The sequence below is a fragment of the Macrotis lagotis genome, chromosome 1 (genome assembly GCF_037893015.1).
Source record: "Macrotis lagotis isolate mMagLag1 chromosome 1, bilby.v1.9.chrom.fasta, whole genome shotgun sequence".
NCBI classification, from domain to species: domain Eukaryota; kingdom Metazoa; phylum Chordata; class Mammalia; order Peramelemorphia; family Peramelidae; genus Macrotis; species Macrotis lagotis.
Window position 1 is genome coordinate 834,841,259 of NC_133658.1, and position 22,632 is coordinate 834,863,890.

A 22,632-nucleotide genomic window follows, 5' to 3' on the forward strand; every position below is an offset into this window, starting at 1 on the left:
TAGAAAAAATTGTAAGTAAATTCATATGGAGAAATAAAAAGTCAATAATTTCCAAAAGCTTAATGAAAAAAAGTGCAAAAGAAGGGGGCTTAGTCGTACCTGATCTAAAATTATAAAGCATCGGTCATCAAAACTGTTTGGTATTGGCTAAGAAATAGACTGGTGGACCAGTGGAACAGACTAGGTGTAAAAGCATGAGATGATTATAGTAATCTGCTGTTTGATAAACCCAAAGAGTCCTGCTATTGGGATAAAAACTCCCTCTTTGATAAAAACTGCTTGGATAATTGGAAGTTAGTATGGAAGAAACTTAAATTAGACCAACACCTAACACCCTTTACCAAGATAAGATCCAAATGGTTACAGGACTTAGACATAAAAAACAATACTATAAGCAAATTAGAAGATCAAGGACTAGTTCACCTGTCAGATCTATGGAAAGGGGAACAGTTTATGACTAAAGAAGAGTTGGAGAACATCACCAAAAACCAATTAGATGATTTCAATTACATTAAATTAAAAAGCTTTTGCACAGATAAAACCACTGTAACCAAGATCAAAAGAAATGTAGTAAATTGGGAAACAATCTTTACAACTAATGATTCTGACAAAGAACTCATTTCTAAAATATACAGAGAACTGAGTCATATTTTTAAAACCAAAAGCCATTCCCCAATTGACAAATGGTCAAAGGATATGCAAAGGCAATTTACAGAGGAGGAAATCAAAGCAATTCATAACCATATGGAAAAAATGCTCTAAATCTTTAATTATTAGAGAAATCCAAATTAAAGCTTCTCTGAGGTACCACCTCATACCTCTCAGATTGGCCAATATGACCACAAAGGACAATGATCACTGTTGGAAGGGATGTGGGAAATCTGGGACACTATTACACTGTTGGTGGAGCTGTGAACTCATCCAACCTTTCTGGAGAGCTATTTGGAACTACGCACAAAGGGCACCAAAAATGTGCATACCCTTTGACCCAGCAATACCACTACTGGGTCTATATCCTGAAGAGATGATGAAAATGGTAAAAACATTACTTGTACAAAAATATTTCTAGCAGCCCTACTTGTGGTGGCAAAGAATTGGAAATCAAGTAAATGTCCTTCAAATGTCCTTAGCAAACTGTGGTATATGTATGTTATCAAAAACTATTGTTCTGTTAGAAACCAGGAGGGAAGGGATTTCAGGGAAGCCTGGAAGGATTTGCATGAACTGATGCTGAGTGAGATGAGCAGAACCAGAAAAACACTGTATACCCTAACAGCAACATAGGAGTGATGATCAACCTTGAAGAACTCGCTCATTCCATCAGTGCAACAATCGGGAGCAATTTTGGACTGTCTGCAAGGGAGAGTGCCATCTGTATCCAGATAAGGAGATGTGGAGTTTGGACAAAGTTCAAGGACTATTCCCTTTAATTTAGGAAAAAACAGGTATCTTATTGTCTGATCTTGTTACCTCTTAGAATTCTTGTCTCTTCTCTAAGGAGAAGATTTCTCTCTCATCACACCCAATTTGGATTAAGGTACAACATGGAAACAAAGTAAAGACTGACAGATTGCTTTCCATGGGACGGGGGTGGGGGGAGGGAAGTATGATCGGGGGGAAAATTGTAAAACTCAAATTATATCTTTAATAAAAATTAATTTTAAAAAAAAAGTATTACACAGGACCTGGTCACGACAACATTAAAGATTGAAGGGCCTGGAATGAGACATTCCAAAGACCAGAGGAGCTTGGAATGCAGCCAAGAATCCACTACCCAGAAAAGCTGAGCCTTCTCTTCCAGGGAAAAAGGAGGACATTTAATGAAATGTGAGACTTGCAAGATTTCATGATGTAAAGACCAGAGCTAAATAGAAAATTTGGACATCAAGCAGGAGGCTCAAGATACATATGAAAAGGTAACCAAAAAAATAAAAAACAACTGCTATGCAATAAAATGAAACTGGCTATAGTTTCAATGGTCCCATAACTCTTGAAAATTGTAACTCTATTAAAGAGAATATACATAGCCAGAAGTGATGGACAATCATAACTTTTCTGTGACTCAGATAAAATGATTTAAAAACAAAACCTCATTAAAAAGGGGAGCAGTAAGGAGAAGGGAGGTTGGAGGGAGACTGGATGGGGTAAATATCATTACAACAAGAGGTACAAAAGACCCATTGTAATTGAGGAGAAGAAGGGAGGAGGTGAGAACCACCTGAATCTTCATTTCATCAGACTTAGCTTAAAATTAACTTAGACACACTTAATCAAGTTAAGAAACTATCTTACCTTTCAAGAATTAAAAGGGGGAAAGGGAAAGGGGGAGAAAAAGGGGAACTAACAGAAGGAAGGGAAGAAGGGGAAAAAGGGGAGGGGGTCAATTTAAGAGGGCAAATACACTGAAGGTGGCAGTATTCAGAAGCAAAACACTGGGGAATATGGATAAAGGTGAAAAAAGGGCGAAAAATACAAACAGAAGGAAGATAGCATGGAGGACAATGAAGAGTTAGTAATTATAACTTTGAATGCAAATGGGATGAACTTTCCCTTAAAATGTAAACAGATAATGGGGCGGCTAAGTGGCGCAGTGGATAAAGTGGATAAAGTCAGGAGTACCTGGCTTCAAATCCAGTCTCAAACACTTAATAATTACCTAGCTGTGTGGGCTTGGGCAAGCCACTTAACCCCATTTGCCTTGCAAAAACCTAAAAAAAAAAAAATGAGCATAAAAAATGTAAACAGATAGCAGAGTGGATTAAAAAACAGAATCCTACAATATGCTGCTTATAAGAAACTCATTTGAAGCAGAGAGTAAAAGTAAAGGTAAAAGTAAAAGTAAAGGTAAAAGGTTGGAGCAAAATATATTTTGCTGAAGTGAAAAAAGCAGGGGTAGCATTCCTTATCTCAGACAAAGCATCTGCAAAATTAGATAGCATTAAAAGAGATAAGGAAGGAAACTATATCCTCCTAAAAGGTACTGTGGATAATAAAGTAATTTCAATAATAAATATGTATGCACCCAATGGGACAGCATCCAGATTCTTAGAGGAGAAGTTGAAAGAGCTACAGAAAGACATAGACAGCAAAACTCTACTACTGGGAGACCTCAACCTCCCACTCTGAGATTTAGATAAATCAAATCATAAAATAAACAAAAAGGAAGTTAAGGAGGTAAATAGATTGTTAGAAAACCTAGATATGATAGACCTATGGAGGAAATTGAATGGGGATAGAAAGGAATATACATTTTTTCTGCAGTACATGGCACTTACACAAAAACTGACCATGTACTAGGGTATTAAAAAACCTAATGATCAATTGCAGAAAGGCAGAAATAGTGAATACATCTTTCTCAGATCATAATGCAATAAAAAGCATATGCAATACCGGGCCAGGGATATATAGACCCCGAACCAATTGTAAACTAAATAATCAGATTTTAAAGAATGAGTGGATCAAGCAACAAATTATAGGAAGAATTAATTATATCAAACTAGATAACAATAATGATATAACATACCAATACCTATGGGATACACTCAAAATGGCTGTCAGGGGATATATTATATCTTTAAATGCTTACATATAAATTAGAGAGAAAGGAAATCAATGAACTAAATATGCAACTAAAAAATTTAGAGAAAGAAAAAATTAAAAACTCCCAATTAAATACCAAATTAGAAATTTTAAAAATGAAAGGAGAAATTAATAAAAGCAAAAGCAAAAAACTATTGAATTAATAAATAAAACCAAAAGTTGGTATTATGAAAAAACTAATAAAATTGATAAACCTCTGGTTAATTTGATTAAAAACAAGAAAGAAGAAAACCAAATTGCTAGTATCATGAATGAAAAAGATGAACTCACCACCAATGAGGAAGCAATGAAAGTAATAATTCGGAATTATTTTGCCCAACTCTATACCAATAAATTTCACAAATATTTACAAAATATATTTACAAAATATTTACAAAAATGTAAGTTTCCCAGATTAAATGAAGAGGAAATTAAAAACTTAAGTAACACTATCTCAGAAAAAGAAATTCAGCAAGTCATTATTGACCTCCCTAAGAAAAAATCTCCAGGGCCAGATGGATTCACATGTGAATTCTTTCAAACATTTAAGGAACAACTGGTTCCAATTCTATATAAACTCTTTGGAAAAATAGGGAAGGACAGAACTCTGCCTAACTCTTTCTATGACACTAATATGGTGCTGATACCTAAACCAGGAAGAGTTAAAAAAGAGAAAGAAAATTATATATTTATCTCCCTGATGAATATAGATGCAAAAATCTTAAATAAAATCTTAGCAAAATGATTACAAAAAGTTATCTCTAGAATAATACATTATGAACAAGTAAGATTTGTCCCAGGAATGCAGGGTGGGTGCAATATTAGGAAAACTGTTAGTATAAGTAATTATATCAATAACATGCCTACCAGAAATCATATGATCATATCAGTAGATGCTGAAAAAGCTTTTGATAAAATACAGCACCCATTCCTACTATAAACAGTAGAAAGTGTAGGAATAAATGGTTTGTTCCTTAGAATAATAAGCAGTATCTATCTGAAACCATCAACAAGCATTGTATGCAACAAGGATAGACTTGAGATATTTCCAATAAAATCAGGGGTGAAGCAAGGATGCCCATTATCACCAATATTTTTCAATATCGTATTAGAAATGTTAGCATCAGCAATAAAAAAAAGAAAAAGAAATTGAAGGATGGTATACCTAGAGAATCCCAAAACATTATCTAAAAAGCTACTAGAAATAATTAGCAACTTTAGCAAAGTAGCAGGATATAAAATAAACTCTCATAAATCCTCAGCATTTCTATATATGACTAGCAAGATATAGCAGAAAGAGCTAGAAAGAGAAGTCCCATTCAAAGTAAGCTCAGACAAAATAAAATATCTGGGAGTCTACCTGCCAAGGCAGACTCAAAAACTTTTTTGAAAACAATTACAAAACACTTCTCACACAAATAAAATCAGATTTACATACCTGGGCAAACATCAACTCTTTATGGATAGGTCGAGCTAATATAATAAAAATGACAATTCTACCAAAACTAAACTACTTGTTGTAGAGCCCTACCAATCAAAATTCCAAAAAATTACTTTAATGGGTTAGCAAAAGTTGTAAGTAAATTTATATGGAGAAATAAAAAGTCAAGAATTTCCAGGATTTCAATGGAAAAAAGTGCAAAAAATGGTGACTTAGCCTTACCAGATCTAAAATTATATTTTAAAGCATTAGTCCTCAAAACTGTCTGCTATTGGCTAAGAAATAGAGTCACGGATCAGTGGAATAGACTAGGTGCAATAGCAGGAAATGATTACAGTAATCTGCTGTTTGATACACCTAAAGAGTCCAGCTATTGGGATAGAAACTCTCTCTTCGATAAAAACTGTTGGGAAAATTGGAAGTTAGTATGGAAGAAACTTAGATTGGACCAACACCAACCCCATACAAAGATAAGATCCAAATGGATACAGGATTTAGACATAAAAAATTCTTATAAGCAAACTAGAAGATCAAGGAGTAGTTTACCTGTCAGGTATATCGAAAGGAAAACAGTTTACAACCAAGGAAGAAATAAAGAACGTCATTCAAAACAAACTAGATAATTTTGACTACATTAATTAAAAAGTTTTTGCACAGACAAAAGCACTGTAACAAAGGTCAAAAGAAATGTAGTAAAAATTGGGAAATAATTTTTGCAACTAGTGTTCCTGACAAAGGACTCATTTCTAAAATATACAGAGAACTGAGTCAAATTTTCAAAAAAAAACAAGCCATTCTCCAATTGACAAATGGTCAAAGGATATACAGAGATAGCTCAGTGTTTGAGATGCTCTGAAAGAAAGTGTGGATTCTAGACTAAAATGCTAGATAGACATTTTTCTAGCCTCATTATTGCATTCCTGTGAAATCTGGACAGCCTACCAATGCCATGCCAGGAAATTTCCTTTTCTTCATTTTAAATGTCTTATGAAGATTCTGAAGATCATCTGACAAGATAAGGTAACAGACATAGAGGTCATTTCTTAATCTAAACTGCCCAGCATTTGAACTCTACTGAAGAGAGTAAATGTCAATGAACTGGCCACATTATTCAAATGTCAATAGTATATTTGCCTTAAAAGCTATTTTATGTAGAATTCACAAGGCAGGTGTTCACATAAAAGTCAGAAGAAGCAATGGATATACACTCTCAAGGCCTCTATGAACTTTGAAATCCATTACATGACATGGGAGACACTGGTAAAGAACTAGCTAGCATGACTGATGATTTTAAGAAAACCTGGAAAGACTTACATAAATTCATGTAAAATGAAATGAACAGATCCAGTATCAACAATATTGTGAATGACTAGACTATTCTCAGAAACACAATACTCTAAGACAATTCCCAAGGATTCCTTATAGAAGATGCTATCCATTTCTATGATAAGAACTATTGGGATCTTGATGCAGATTGAAGCATACTTTTAAAAAGTTTTCTTATATTTTGTATTTGTTTTCTTTCATAATATGATTAATATGGAAATATGTTTACATGACTATACATGAATTACTTTTATCAAATGACTTCTTTTCCATTGTGGAGTGTGGGGAGGAAGGATGAGAAATCGGACCTCAAAAATTTTTTTAATTAATTTAAAAAACATGTTTAATTGGGAAAAACCAACATATTTTAAAAAATTAAATAAAAAACAGGGTGCCTCTAGAAGCATAGTGAACTGAAGATTCTTGGTTTCCCTGTTTTCCTTCAGTTCCCAATTGTGGAAAGAATTTTGATATCCAAATTAATTGATATAATAAGTGTAATGAATATACTAATGGTCTGGATTTCTCAGAGCTCCCTTTTCACATGCAAATTCTGGTTGGGGATCAGAGAGAAGAAAGAAGCCTGGAATAATCCAGTAACTGACAAACTTGCATTCTTTTACTACCTATGCTTGCCTGTGTTAAATGAATCAGAAATGTGTATACCAAGCACAATAATAAAGTACTCCCAAGACTAAACATTCAACTTAACCATTCACACAGAACTTGAAGACACTTCAATTGTTCTGAGAAAATCATTCAAGACTCAAAAATGACTGTTCTGTGATCCACCTTCCCCCTCCATTCTGACTTATCAATCACATACCATATTTCCCCATGTATAAGAAACATTTTAATTTTGGGGCCCAAAATCTGATACATAAAGTTATTGAACTCAAGTTTTATTCCTCATAAAATTCATACAACTAACCAACACTGAAAAAACTCCCATCCATTAGCTCGTCCTCATCTGTGTTTGATGATGAATCACTGTATTAGGAGAGGCTCTGATTGATCTACTGCCTGTGCTCTGGTCTGAGGTTGACCACAAGCACTCCCTGGATATGTCTCGTGTGTGGATGCATGCTTAGTACATTCTCTTTCATGAACCTGAAACATCAATTTTGTCCTCCTTTGAAATCAGTCACTTCTTTTTCATCAGCAATTTTTCTTCCAAAACAAGATTTTCTGACCTTCCAGTAATGTTGAAAGAGAATTAAGGAAAGATTCCCCACATTGAATTTACTCTTCCTCCTGTTCTTTCCTTCTTAGGTCCTGGTAACATTCTGGACAGGTAGGGATTAACTTAAATATCATATCATAGAAACCTAACATTATCATACAACTATTTTGCAGTGTAAAATTCTGTTTATAGATATGGATGGATCAAAACATTATTTTTACTTTCACTTGAATACATAAGAACTCATCTTAGGCATCTTTTGATAAACAGAGATCATATTGTCATATCAGAGTGTATCTACATAGCTGTTTCTGTCACACAACTTAAGTGCTATCATTATAGAAAATTGATAGAGTTTTTGTAGTAGTGAATTTTTAAGCACTTTAACCAAGTTGTTAATACTTAACCATTATATTAGATAATTTTGGCTCTGAAAACTTAGAGATACAAATATCCTTGTTGAAAAATATAAAGTACTGTACTTACATCTAGCTAAGAAAGCTTCCTTTGCAATTTACTTTTCACTTACTACATTAGTAAAAGCTATTAGAATACAAAAAATGTATTTAAATAAGATCAATTTACCCAAACTCTACACAAAAAAGAAAAACCTAGAATTGAACCAAAAAGAGCAATCAAAATCATCTTTATGGCACTTAATATGTGGAATGCTTCCTAAGAGTCTGGCATAAAGTTTTATAGTGATTTGTGGATTCAGTTTTATTGTTGGTCAGATCATGTCTTCTTAGTATTTGGTGGTTCTTTAGAGAGTATTGCCGATATTAAGGAACAAGACCTATGCATGATAATAGTAATGTCTTTGATGACTACTCCAGTGTAATAAGGTATGTACTTAATTAAAATAAATATTATTTTAACTTTTAGGATTATGAAGAGCAGATAAAAACTTTAATCTGCATATGTCTTTCCTAGGGGTGAAGTCAAAAGCATGGAGGTTGAATTTAATCTTCCTACTTTTTCAAATAGCAAAGAACTTATTATACAAATATAAAGTTAAATGAACTGGAGAAGGAAATGGAAAACCACTTTCATATCTTGGCCAAGAAAATCCAAAATGGGGTCACTAAGAATCTGACAGAAGTGTGATGTTTGAAAACTTGGACATGGTTCTTGATTCATAGAAACATCTATCAGCATAAACATGCCAAGAATAATTTATTGAAAGTGGTCTAATTCAGACTCCTCTGACTCATGATTACCAAGAAAAAAATATTTCTTAGAAGCAGATTGCTTCCTGAAGCAGAGAACTAAACCCAAGACTGTCTATTGTGAAATGCATTTTTCACATGAAAAAACAACTGATCTTTAGCAACTTCTGATATCACAACCTCTCATCTACCCTAAAAGCTTATACACTTGCCCATTTCTTTTCTGCTGCTGATTGACTATACATGCTAAGAGAGCCTGATAAGCTATTAAAATCCAATATTTATCCTAAGGAAGTGGAGATGTTACCAGGAAGCAAATGCCTTCTGTTAGTAGCCATAATTATGAAGATTTATATTGAGATATGTTTTCCAACTATTTACAGAGGGACTCATTACAGATTTAACATACATTTTTGGACATAGTCAATGTGGAATTCATTTTGCATAACCATGAATAATTGTTACAAGGATTTTATTTTATTTTTTCAAATGTGTGGGTGAAGTGGGTGAATTAGTTTAACTAGGGAAAGGTTAGCAAAAAAAGAGAAACTGAGATATCTTTTTCAAAAAATACAGAGAATTGAATACAAGGATAGCCTGAAAGAAGCACAGACAAGTAGGAAAATTTTGAGCCCTATAAGTATTCTACACCCTATTGACACTGCACTCCATGCTGTTTTTTGTCCAAAGACGTTCTATTTCCTGACTTCCTGAATTTTCACTGGCTATACCTCACTAATGAAATACTATCCCTCTTTATCTGCATCTCCTGGCTTCCCTGGATTCCTTATACAGATATGAATATATATATATATATATATATATATATATATATATATATGGAGAGAGAGAGAGAGAGAGAGAGAGAGAGAGAGAGAGAGAGAGAGAGAGAGAGAGAGAGAGAGCACATTCCCTCTTCAATCCATTCACAATGAAAGTAGGTTTGCAGGATTACCAGCTTTCCTTCCCCATCTAAATCCTCAGTATCAGTTTTTCCTCTCAAACCTCATTTGTGTAAGATAACTTTTTTTATTTTTCCCTACACCATTGTACTTTCAAGAACCCTATCTTATGCTGAGTGAGATGAGCAGAACCAGTAAAACACTATACACCATATCAGCAGCATGGGGAGGGGGGTGATGTTCAACCTTGATGGATTTACTCGGTCCATCAGTGCAACAACCAGGGACAATTTTGGGCTGTCTGCAATGGAGAATACAATCTGTATCCCAAAGGGCCATGGAGTTTGAACAAATTTCAAGGACTATTCCCTTTAATTTAGAAAAAAAAAGTTATCTTATTGTCTGATCTTGTTATCTCTTATATTTTTTGTTTCTTCCTTAAGGATGTGATTTCTCTCTCATCACATTCAGTTTGGATCAATGTACAACATGGAAACAAAATAAAGACTGACAGATTGCTTTTCATGGCAGGGAGGAAAGTAAAATTGGAAGGAAAAATTGTAAAACTCAGAAACTCAAAATCTTTAAAAAGAAAAAAAAGAAAATAAGCAAAAAATACAATGCAACATTAAAGAAAAAAGAATCCTATCTTACCTAGCTCTATCCCAATCTTTCTCTTGAAGTACCCAATAATTAATCATCTTGGACATATGATTTACATGTCCTTGGATAGTTAATAAACAACTTGTCATTATTGAGTCCTTTATAATTAGTCTTTGATGTTTACCTTAGGAGGTCCCTTGGTTCTTGTAGGTCCAATTTTCTATTAAGTTCAAGTCTTTTGACAACAAAATTCCAAAAGTCTATTTTTTTTAATTCTTATGATGCTGAACATTGCTATTAATGCCATATGATATTTTTGGCCACAAACCCAGTTCTTTTGCATATCAAAGTATAGTGCTTCACTATTGTTCTATAGAAACCAGGAGGGATGGGAATGCAGGGAAGTCTGGAAGGATTCACATGAACTGATACTGAGCAAGATGGGCAGAAACAGAAGAGCATCATAACACCCTAACAGCAACATGGGGGTGATGATCAATCTTAATGGACATGCTTATTCCATCAGAGCAACAATCAGGCACAGTTGTGGGATATCTGTGATGAAGAATACCATCTGTATCCAGAGAAAGAATTGTGGAGTTTGAACAAAGACCAAAGATTATTACTTTTAATGTTTAAAAACTCATTATCTTATTATATAATTTTTCTATCTCTTATACTTTATCTTTTTTCATTGAGGATCTGATTTCTCTCTCATCACAGTCACCTTAGATCAATGTATACCCCATGGAAGCAATGTAAAGACTAAAAGACTCCTTCCTGTGGAGGGTGGGGGGAGGGAAACTAGATTGGGGGAAAATTGTAAAATTCAAAAATAAATAAATATTTTTTTTAAAAAAGAAATAAATGTAGTACTCCAAGACCTGTGGTCTTTTAATGTAACCACTGCTATGTCTTGCATAATTCTAATGGAGACTTCATTATTTTTGAACTGTCTTTAACTTATTGCTCTTAAAATTTTCTCTTTAACCTGTGTATTTTGGAATTTAGCTACGATATTTCATCAGATTTCCTCCTAGGGACCCTTTCAGGTGGTGATTGGGGACTTATTCCTATTTACTTTTTCTTCTTGTTCTAAGGCTTCAGGCCAATTGTCTCTATTTCTTGTATTATTGAATCAGACCTTCATTCTTGATTCTCACTTTTTGTTCCCTTCTCTTGTAGACCTAAAGTTGCATGAGATTCTCCCTAGGTTATCAAGGACCCAGGCTGGAAAACTAAAAGACAAGATTGATATCATGATCAGAGGAAGAAAACCCTTTCAGCTCTTGAGAGAAATGAAGGAGTTGGGTAGTAACTATTGTTTGAAATGTTAATCCATAATTATATTTTAGCATATGAAATAAGCTTTTCTTTATCCAAGATTCCTATCAATAATTACCTCAAATTGTCTTGGGGAGAGATATGACCTGGGAATGGGGGAATTATGCCACTTTGGCCATTTCACTCTAAACTAGAAGTGATTTGAACTTAAATAATGTTACATTAAATAAAATTGTTTCTGACTATAAAATTGTTCCTTGTTCCTTAAATCATAAGTATAATATTAATATTTTTCCCTTAACAATAGGGAATGGCAAGTTATTCAGTTTGACTGAGACATAGAATAAATAGGGGAAGGAAATCAGGAAGGTAGACAGCAGCTAGATTATTAAGGTTTTTAATCTCAAATGAGGTTTGTAATTTATCTTAGAAGCAGAAATAGAAGATTTTTTTTTATTTAATTTCAATTACAGGGTTAAGATCAGAAACAAGGAAGAAACTCTAGACACAGAGATTGTGAAATGAACCATAAATATAAAATCATCACCTTCATCATAGCAATAGTTGTCATGATCATTGCACTGGTTATATTTGAAGTAAATGGTTTACGTTATTCTCAGATATTCAGTTTCAAGTGTCAAAGGTGATCCCCATAAGACCATGGCAATTTGAGATCCAGGATTGCAAATTGATATGGAAGACCTGAGAAGTCAGGGTTTGAGCCCCAGGAGAGTTTTGAACTTGGAACTGGAGCTGGGATCTATGGACAAATAATATAAGGCAGGAAAAACTCCCCATGTTCCCCTACCCCAGGCCCATTTCTCTGTGCCAAGTGAAAAAGGGATGGGCAAGATAACCCTTTATCACTACTAGTTCAGGAACCACACTGGGCTAAGCAGCTATGCACACAGCCAAAAAGATGGCAGAAAGAGAGAGATCAGCTCTGTCTCACAAGCTTTAGAGGCACAGGCATCATCAAAGGTCTCTGCCCTCCACATGGTGGGAATGCAGGAGGCTATATTCTAGGCAAACTTGACATGCTCAAAAACTGGTTTTACATGCACACATTTGAAGTCTTATACATATTTACACATACAAACACATTCTGGATCATACTTTGACAATCTCTAACTTTCTTCTCTTCTCCCTTCTGCTCTCTTACTTCACCTCAATGCCCTCAAAGAATTCCTATTTTCTTCTAAGCACAGGTCACCTGGCACCTCTTCTACAAGGTCATTCCTGATGTCTTGGTTGTTACTGCTCTTTCCCTACTGAAGTTGCTTTGTGTCTGGTCTGTGTATGTTTTATACAAGCTAATCCTTTTGTAACTGTTGTTGGGATTCCATTGCTTCTAGGATAAATACAGTCAGCATTTCAGGGCCTCCCCAGTTGGGTTCCACATGGGTTTTCTGAGAACCAAAATGACATGGTCACTCATTGATCATATTTTTAGTCCATGTCATTAATCAATTTCAAGTCCCACAGACCAGGCCATTATCTAGTCCTCATCTCCCATCTTGTCCTCGAGCGTATTGAGAGACATTGGCAAATACATCTATCAGCAATGTCCTTTCAGAGACCAGCTGAATAACCTGCAGAGATTTATTACTGAATGAGGAAATAGAAAGGGAAAACCTTAATCTCGATTAACAATTGACTCAATATAAAAGAGAAATAACCATTTTTCTCACAATGTATCCTGTATTTAACTTCTTTGTATATCATTGTTTGCATGTCTTCACCCACTACAAACTCCCTGTGAGCAAATGCTGAATTTTTTGTGTTTCTTTGAATTTTCAGTGCGCATAATAGGCACGTAAATGCTTCTTGATTTGATTTCTCTGCAATTTATTGAGAATTTACAAGAATATTAAAAGGTTAGGTGACTTGCCTTGAATCATAAAACTAATGTAAATAGGAGTTAAGAACTGAACCTAGGCCATTCTGACTCTAGATATAGTCCTCTAATTCCTATGCAATGCTGCTTTTTTCATTGGAGTGGCAGAGGGGGTTTAATAGAGTATTGAATTCGTAGTCAGGAAGATCTCAGTTAAAATGCCATCTCAAACAATTACTAGTTGTTATCCTGGGCAATTTACTTACCTTTTCAGAGCCTCAGTTTCCTCAACTGTAAAATAAGGAGGTTGGACTCTAAAGCTATTCCAGCTCTACCTCTATGGTTCTATAACTGCCCATTGGGAGGGATATAAATCAAAGTTGCCCAAAAATGTTTCATATTTTAGCCACATTCCTTGTCATGGTTTTTTGTGTGTTTCTTGAATTCAAAGAATCTCTTATTTTACCATATTTCTAACATAAGGGTTTGTGCTTTAGATTAACATTTGATCATCAAATTCCATAGCAAAAACATGGAATGGATAAGCTCTAGGCTCACTTCCAACCCTTGCAAGATAGACAGTCAAATCCCCAGAACATGACTTTAAGAGTTTTAGGGGACTCTGAAGAGTTGGGTCCCTTCTAGTCCTATTACTAATGAATCCTGCATCTTCCCCTAATATTGCTAACAATTTGGTATCTTCTAATATTAATCTGGAAATTTGCTTTCTCATCAATTAACATGAATTAACTTTCATGGAAGGTTATTTACTGAGAAAATATGGACAGTTGAATGTAAAAATTTCAATTCCTGAATAACATAGTCCTTAATAATTTCAATTTATGGGGGGAAATGGTCTTAAATTTACAGTAGTAGTTCCAAAATAGTTTCTCTATTACCTCAGCCCAAGGTTGGGCTATGGGAATCTTTTATCTTAAGTCACTTCTTGATTATAGGACTCAGGTCAATTCCCTGTTAGGCTAGTTCAAGCAGGTCACTCTTCAGGGCTGGCTCCTTATCAGGTTTGGATACTATGGGTAGCAGTAGACTCTGCTCAGGTTTGTAGTTATTGAACTTTAATGTTTCTGTTGATTTTTCAAGGATTACAAAATTATGACCTATTCTGTTCTGTCCCTGATGCTGAGTAAACTAAAATCAGAGATGAGCAAACATGGGAGGAAGAAAAAGAGGTGTCCCAGGCACATAGCAGTCCAGGTAGAGAATGAAACAGTGGCAGCAGTAGTTGACCACTGCCATTTCTGTTCTCTTTCTCTCTCTCTGGAGGTTCAATCCAAAAATGCCAAAGGAATAAAGGAAGATTTGGCTATGCTTTTATATGCACATTCATTTCTCACCCAGGAACAAGTTAAAAGGTTTTTCATTCCCCAAAAGAGTCAAAGGATACTTGTAAGAGAGCTGGTAAATGTTTAATAACCAGTTTTCTGGGAGGAATGTAAGTTTGACATTTTAAGTTTAATCTGCATTATTTACATTTTCTTCATCATTTTCTTGAATCTAGATAATCACCAAAACAATGAAGCAAGCATTGATTTGTAGCATTTGTTGATTTCTGAGGTGTAAATGTTCATACTGAAATTGTAATGATTGCATCTCACAAGCATGTTTTAATTGGCTACAGCACACCCCTGCCTGTGCTTCTCCATGACACATTCCCAGAAATAGGCACATGGTGTCAGGCACATGCTCTACAGAGTAGATCTTAATTGAACAGTTCTTTATACTAATCCCGTTGCAAAAACAGAAAGTCAGGAATAAGAGATTATATTACAGATTCAATCAATGACAGATTTAGTACTACTAGATTTGAGTTAACTGCTTTTTTAAAAAATGTATTGTACCTTCAATCATACAACAAAATGGGAATTTCCATAACATAGTACAATAAAAATGCTTGCACATGTAGAACTTGCTATTCCCTTCAAATAAACAACAAAGTTATCATTCAATGTTCTTTTTTCTTTTTCCTTCCCCCTATTAACAATTGAAATTATTAAACATGCACACACATATATATAAACATGTATATATACATATATACAAATATATGTGAAATTATTCTATACATATTTCTATTTATCCGTTCATTCTCTGAATGCAAATAGTATTCCTCTTCATGTCCTTAATTTTTAATTTGTATATTTATATAGACAAAATGACTTAATTGCTCAAAGTCATTCTTAAAACAATAATGCTCCTACTGCATATGATATTCTCTTTGTTCCGCTCACTTCATTGTTCATCATTTTTTTTTCAAATCTTTCTATGTCTTTCTAAGATCATCAACATTTCTAATAGGACAGTAATATTCCATCACAATCATATTTGTTGATGGGATGCTTACAATTTTCAGTTCTTTGCCACCACAAAGAGAGTTGCTATAAACATCTCATTCACATTCAAAGCTATTACTGTTTGTGAATTAACCTCTATCTTATTTGTATTCGCTATTTTTCTTTCTCATCCTTTTATCTTCTCTCCCCACTACTTCACTCATCCTTCCAAGACAACCCCTCTCCTCTCCCTATCTCCCCCAAACTCAATATATACACTTCTCCAAAAGACCCCCATCCTTGTAAATCCCAGTCTGCAGAACACTCTAAAAGTTCCTCCCCAGCTTGTCTCACAGTTTTCTCACTTCTCTAACATGTTCAGAAGACTTCCACACCCTTCCAGATGTACACATTATTTTCCCTCCAAACCAGTTGAAAATAAGGTACCAACGATCCTAGTCTTCCACTCCTACCAAATTCCTTTGTTGTAGTTCTCACTTTCATGCCCCATTTTTATAATATAATTACTCTCTTTTACCTTTTTCCACCTAATTTTCCTTTTTGAATCACTCATCACACCCAACAGCAAATAACCTTTCAAACCAGTATAAGTTGGGTAAAATCATGAATGTTACCTGATTTTGCCCATTTTGCTTTTTTTTTCTTTCATAAACTCACAACCACTCTGAAAACTATCTCCTCTCAGATCTTATTTGCCAAAATTCCCCCAATACCTTTGGTTTTTCACTCCTCCAGGACAGTTCACCCTAACCTCAGGGTCTAATGGAAGCCCATATAAGCCTGGGGAACAGGAGTTGTTACTGGAGTCAATCACAGGATCATAGACAAAGCTAGAAGAATCTCAAAGGTCACTTAGTTGTACCATCTTTTTTGGCAGGGCAGTGGAGTTAAGAGACTTGCCCAAATAATTATTAAGTGTCTGAGGTCAAAGTTGAACTGAGGTGCTCCAGACTCTATGGTCTGTGCTCTATCCAGTGAGCCACCTAGATTCTCTGAAACCTCCTTTTATTAGATATGAGAAAGCTGGGGTGGGGATTGACTTAACCCAAATAAGATAGAGTCATGTATTAACTTTAGGTGTTCTGATTCTAAATCCATTGTTGACTCCAAATAATCATATTGCTCCATAGCAAAGAGAGTCCTTAGCTTTGATCAGAGCACAACCCAGGTAAATGAGATACTCCCTCCTCAAGTTTTTAACCCTTGTTTGTTGAGTCTGGGGGAGGGAACTCAGGCCGACATCGATATGATTCATAAGCTGGTTCGTTTATTGATCACAGGATATATACTTTTATACTCTACATTTACGTAACCAATTACATAAGCGTTTTAGCAAGCATTTTTTTCACATGCATACCTTGTGTATGTCTTAGGTGATGTTTCGAGAACCAAACAGTGTTTTGATAAACAGAGTGAAGATTGTTTTGAGAACCAAACAGTGATTTGATAAACAAAGTGCAGAAGGTAATTATCTCAGAATGTGCTATCTGAGCCTGGGAATACACCTTGTTATCTCAGACATGCAGCTACTCCCTTATCTAAGCTCTGAATTACATCTTGCTCATTAAAGCACATAACTATTTCTGTGTTAACCCTTCAAAGCTCTTAGCCTGGAATACATATGACACAACATCTCCCCCTTTTCGTTTAAAGGCCTGGGAGAGCATGTTTTCTAGAGATCTCTGACAACACAAAAGGATGCATGGTCCAAACAACAAGAATATAACAAGTATTAAGCAAATTACAATTATAGGTTTTACAATTGCCAAAAGCCAAGCAGGTAATCCTAAAGATTTTAACCAATCCTTAAAGAAATCTTCATGTACAGTTATTTTATCAAGATTTTCTTGTAACTTTTTGATTTTAGCATACACTGAAGCACTATTATCTGAAATATTAAAGCAACACATGCCTTCAAATTCCTCACAACCATGATTATGTAATAAAAGCAAGAAATCTATTGCAGCTCTATTTTGTAGTGTAGCCTTGCGAATGCTCTGTACATCCGTAATTATATCCATTAAAGCCATGGAAGTAATGTCAGTCTGAGGTTTTGCCCAACATGCAAGTTTTTTCATGGTATTATAATTAATAGATGCCATTACCCCTGGTGTGAAAAAGGATGTGGCTACTGTTTCTGATACTGATAGAAATTTAACATTTTTATTACAGTTGGAAGCCAGAGAAATGCTCCTTGTTTTCCTAGGGCTTCTGGAGAAATTAAGGTATGGTGTGGACACTAGTGCTAATTGGCCTAGGTAACAAGGTCCTCCTATAGGACATCATGGGATAGAGCTGTATGCCTTGTCTTCACATATCAAGAATACTCCAGAGGGTAATGACTTCGCTACCTCAATTTGTATTTCAAGGGGCCCCCATTCTGTTTTTGATAAATTCCAATAATGAGAATGCCCTGATACATTAGTGAAGTGTTCCCACTTAGGGGAATCCCAAGGCACCTTTTCTTTAAAATACTCTAAACCTCCAAATATAAAAGCTCCTGTAGCATTATAAAGTTGTGGGGAGCTCACAAGACTACAATGTGGGAGATGAGTGATATTCTCTTTTATTCCAGGGGGAACGCTCCACAAGAGATTTATTTCCTGTGGTTCCTGTGTAGCTGGTTTATTTAAAGCCTTCAATATAGCTCTTAATCTACAACTATTTTTCAGGGATGGCCAGGTATAAATTTGCAGCTTATCACACATACATTCACAAGAACTACATTGCTGAAAACTCCTACATGTTCCCCTTAACTGTCCATAGTATCCTTTCAGTCTCTGTTAGATGTTCTCTGGGTCCAGGGGGATCCCTATGAAGCATGTCTTGAAGGGATCACAAGCTGATTTCAGGGAGATACACATTTGATGCTGTCCTGTAGCATTAGCCAGTGTGAGCCACATATTTTCTTGATGCTGTAGATACTTAGGAATCAGATGAGTCACAAGAGCCATAACGGGGCAGGATGCAAGTGCCAGCAAAAGTATCATTTTTCAGGTGAGGTTTCACCCACTTTGCAGGAACCCACTGTGGTTTCGATGAACCTAAAATAACACACGCATACCCTCATCCACAGGTTAGTAACCAATAGGAATTGTCCCATTGGGCAGTCTTAGGATCAAAAACAGAGACAGAAATGTCAACATCGGTAAAGTGTGCCCGTTCTTTGAAAAGTGAAAGTAAAGAGACTTGTTATCTGAGATAGAGTGCTTAGGGTTAAGCCAGTTCAAAACATAAATCACTTTGCTCACTATGTTATGCGGTGATCCCCCAACCTCCCCCTTTTCTTTTAAAAACAAGGCTAAGTATTTCTGATGAGCCCTATCAGCGGTGGTCCTGCCAGGCAGACCGAGGCAAATGAGAAGCAGACATGAAGCAGGGTAGGAGGGGGTAAAATCCTCCTTCCTCCTCTGCCAGCCTAGGGATGATTCATGGCAGCTGCCGAGTCAAGTCCTCATTAAGCAGGAGAGTCATTGTACTGCAGTCAGGGCAGGAGGCAACAATCATTTTCATCTGTGTCAGGGGCAGGTTGAAGGTTTTCGCCAAAGCCTTGGCTGAGATGAGCAGGATGCAGCAGGGGGAGGGAGCGGCAGTGGCAGACGGCCTGACTAATGGAGCTCCATGGGGCTAGAGCGGCGGGGCCCTGGCTGCGGAGGCAGGCAGGGCTCTGTGCTGGAGCTGAAGCGCCCAACTGCCGGAGGGCAGAGGGGGAGAACAGGATCGGCTTTCCTCCCCTGGGTCTGCCCCCACCCAGGCCGTGGAGTGCAGGCAGCCGGGGGCCACTGATCTGAAAAGCCAGGGAGAGACAAAGACGACAGCGGGAAGGCTCCGGGGCGGCCCATCCGCCCGCCCTCTTCCCGGCCAGGTGGCGGCAGGGATTAATTAACGCTTTTTCTGCTGGAGGACACACTTCCAAACTTCCTCCAATAGTGGTCCTTTCAGCATCAGTCACAGCGGGGCAAGCCCACAAACTTTCAATGTCATCATAGACAATTCTGCACAGTGTGCCATACGGTTCTGCCAGTCTCTGGGCTTCCTTGTTCTTAGTTTGGACTGCTTCCCATAAGCTTTTTTCCAGCTTATCCCATTTTTCCAAGGAGAAGAGTTCTTCAGTATTAGTTATTATGCCCTTATCTCTTCCCCAGTGTAATACCCAGGAAATTTCTGATCTCTTAACAGGCAGGTCATATTTTTTTCGATAAGTCCTCTAAGGTATTGAGCGCAATGCACTCCGTGGCTGATGCAGCCATTCCCATCCTGAATTCCCTGACTCACAGGTCAGCCGTGGCCATGTCCGCTTTTCTTCTAGCACTGAGTGAGGGGGTGTCCAGCACTTCCCTACCAACTCATAGCAGGATGTCTTCTCCCCATTTGACTCACTTCCATCATGTTGGGGTCACCATATGTTGAATCCGGGGGAGGGAACTCAGGCCGACATCAATGTGATGCATAAGCTGGTTCGTTTATTGATCACAGGATACATACTTTTATACTCTACATTTACGTAACCAATTACATAAGCATTTTAGCAAGCATTTTTTTCACATGCATACCTTGTGTATGTCTTAGGTGATTGTTTTGAGAACCAAACAGTGTTTTGATAAACAGAGTGAAGATTGTTTTGAGAACCAAACAGTGATTTGATAAACAAAGTGCAGAAGGTAATTATCTCAGAATGCGCTATCTATCTGAGCCTGGGAATACACCTTGTTAGCTCAGACATGCAGCTACTCCCTTATCTAAGCTCTGAATTACATCTTGTTCGTTAAAGCACATAACTATTTCTGTGTTAACCCTTCAAAGCTCAGCCTGGAATACATATGACACAACACTTGTTCCAATAAGTCATTGCACCCCTGAAATATCTTTAAAATTTTCAACATACCCCAGCTGGTTTGTGATTCACTATGCCTATATAACACTTAATTTTGTTTTTTGTATTTTGGGTGATCAAATAAAATGATTCCTCTATTAGAAGTGTGAGGTATGACTGTACATGCATGAGCAAGTATAACTACATATGTGAGCATATGTGTAAACAAAAAATCTGCAAGGTTCCATTTTTATTCATTATTAGAAATAGTAATAAAAGGAACTTGGTTGAGCTGAAATTTCCTTTTTGTCCTCAGCAGAAGAAATTTTACATGTTTTTGATGCATGCAATGCTTTACATGCAATGCTTTAGATGACCAAAATAAGGGTTTTGAAATAGAAATGATGATGAAACCAGTCTTCTCCTCTAAATATTGTTTTTCCTGGAGTGGGAGGGGGAGAGCTAGTAATAGATTCAAAGCAAAAGTGGCATTGTTCTACATTTTTACTTCTACTTGCTGCGGGGGTCCAGCCTCCGCGGGATCCTTGAAACCTGATAGGAGGGATAGAGTCGGAGAAATGAGTTGAGTCAATAAGTGGGTAAAGGCAGGAGCATGTTGAAAGACTGTCAGCTGCTTGGATTTATTTTTATAGTTTCAGAATCATTTATGTTTCAAGCAAGCAAGCTGAGATCATTTCCTTGGTTACAAAAGTATACAATTTTCATCAACAATCATATAATTCATATGATTACAAGTTTTAATCATGTGATTACAAGTTTAAGTAATAATCATACAGTTAATTAATTTCTTATCCCTACTCAGACCATGATAACCTTAACCTGTCTGTTACCTTATTTATTACTATATTGTATAATTGTTAATTCATTTAAAGTTATTAATTAAGCAATTCTTTTAATGGAAAGTATTTTATATTTTTTATGTAGGTAATGTTTTTCGATACACTTCCTTAACAGTCTATAGCAAGGGTCTTTATGCTTGTCCACTCATTCATTAACTCTTACAATAACCAATTTTTCTTTCAGGCCTTGTTGGTAGAAACCAGAGTTTCTGTGACTTTTTTATTTTTTCCCATGAAACTAAGGCTCTTGGAGTTCACATATTGGTCACCTATACTATTTTCTCACCATCTTTTTCATATATTCCTGTGTATGGTAAGGGGAGAAAAACTATTAATTTCCCTGGAATTCTATCTGACCCATCTTGTATCTGTTTTCCCTGTATATATTCTGGCATCTCCTTGGAATTCCCAGTGTTGGGTTTTCCAGAGATTTCATAATGTTGAAGCCTTTTGTATGCCTCAGGGAGAGGCAGTCTTGTTAAATTTGGACAGAGTTTACAATCTGTTTTATTCAAGGAATTTTTCTGAAATCCTTCCTTTATAGTCATTCCAATATTAGGGTGAGTAAATATTGTAATCAATAATAAACCTATAAATATTGGTATGCATGAAATCCCTATATATATATTGAAGAAGAAAATGTTCCATCAGGCAGTGTGACTGCCTTGAGTCTTCTTGCTACGACTGTGTCAAACAGCTTAGAGACCCTGGCTCCCAACACTACACTAATATTGCGAAGCAACCTACCACGGTAAATAGGAAAGTAGCCTTGGAGTCAGGAAGACTTGGTATTTGGTCCAATATCTGAAACATACTGGTTGTGTGAACTTGGGTAAATCGACTCACCACCCAGTGCTCTAGGCAACTCCAAAACTAAGTTGCGGAAAAGACATTAACCTGAATTGATGGTGGTTGCTTCTTCATTCAGGAAGTCCCTTTGGCAGTGAAATTAGATTCTGTCTCTTATCTCCAAGAATAGTATAATGGAAAAAGTGCTGCATTTGGAGTCTGATGATCTGGCATAAAATCATTTGTGTCACTTTGTGAACTATGGGGAAGTCTTAATCTTTGTTAGGTAAATCCAGTTCCTCATCTATAAAATAAGGAAATTGACCTCCATGAGCTTTAAGGTCCCCTACAATGGAAGATCCTATAATCCCAATCATATAACATCCAACCAATTTTAACTAATCCTTGCACTCAACAGTATGTGACCTCCAAACAACTAGATGTGTTATTATTAGCATGCAATCTTTCAGAATAAGGATTTTCTTGCTTTTCCATTTGAGCCACTGGCACTTAGCACTGTATTTTGTATTGAGA

The 22,632-nt window shown here is 36.2% G+C and overlaps 1 protein-coding gene across 1 annotated transcript in view; it reads left to right on the plus strand.

Annotated features, from left to right (window-relative positions):
* The window catches only part of LOC141507386 (T-cell ecto-ADP-ribosyltransferase 2-like), a 57,109-nt gene extending 38,112 nt beyond the window's left edge, over positions 1–18,997 (plus strand). Inside the window, 2 exon segments of the mRNA XM_074214986.1 lie at positions 17,809–17,861; positions 18,937–18,997. Coding sequence (XP_074071087.1) covers positions 17,809–17,861; positions 18,937–18,997 — 114 coding nt within the window.
* Positions 18,998–22,632: the final 3,635 nt, after the last annotated feature.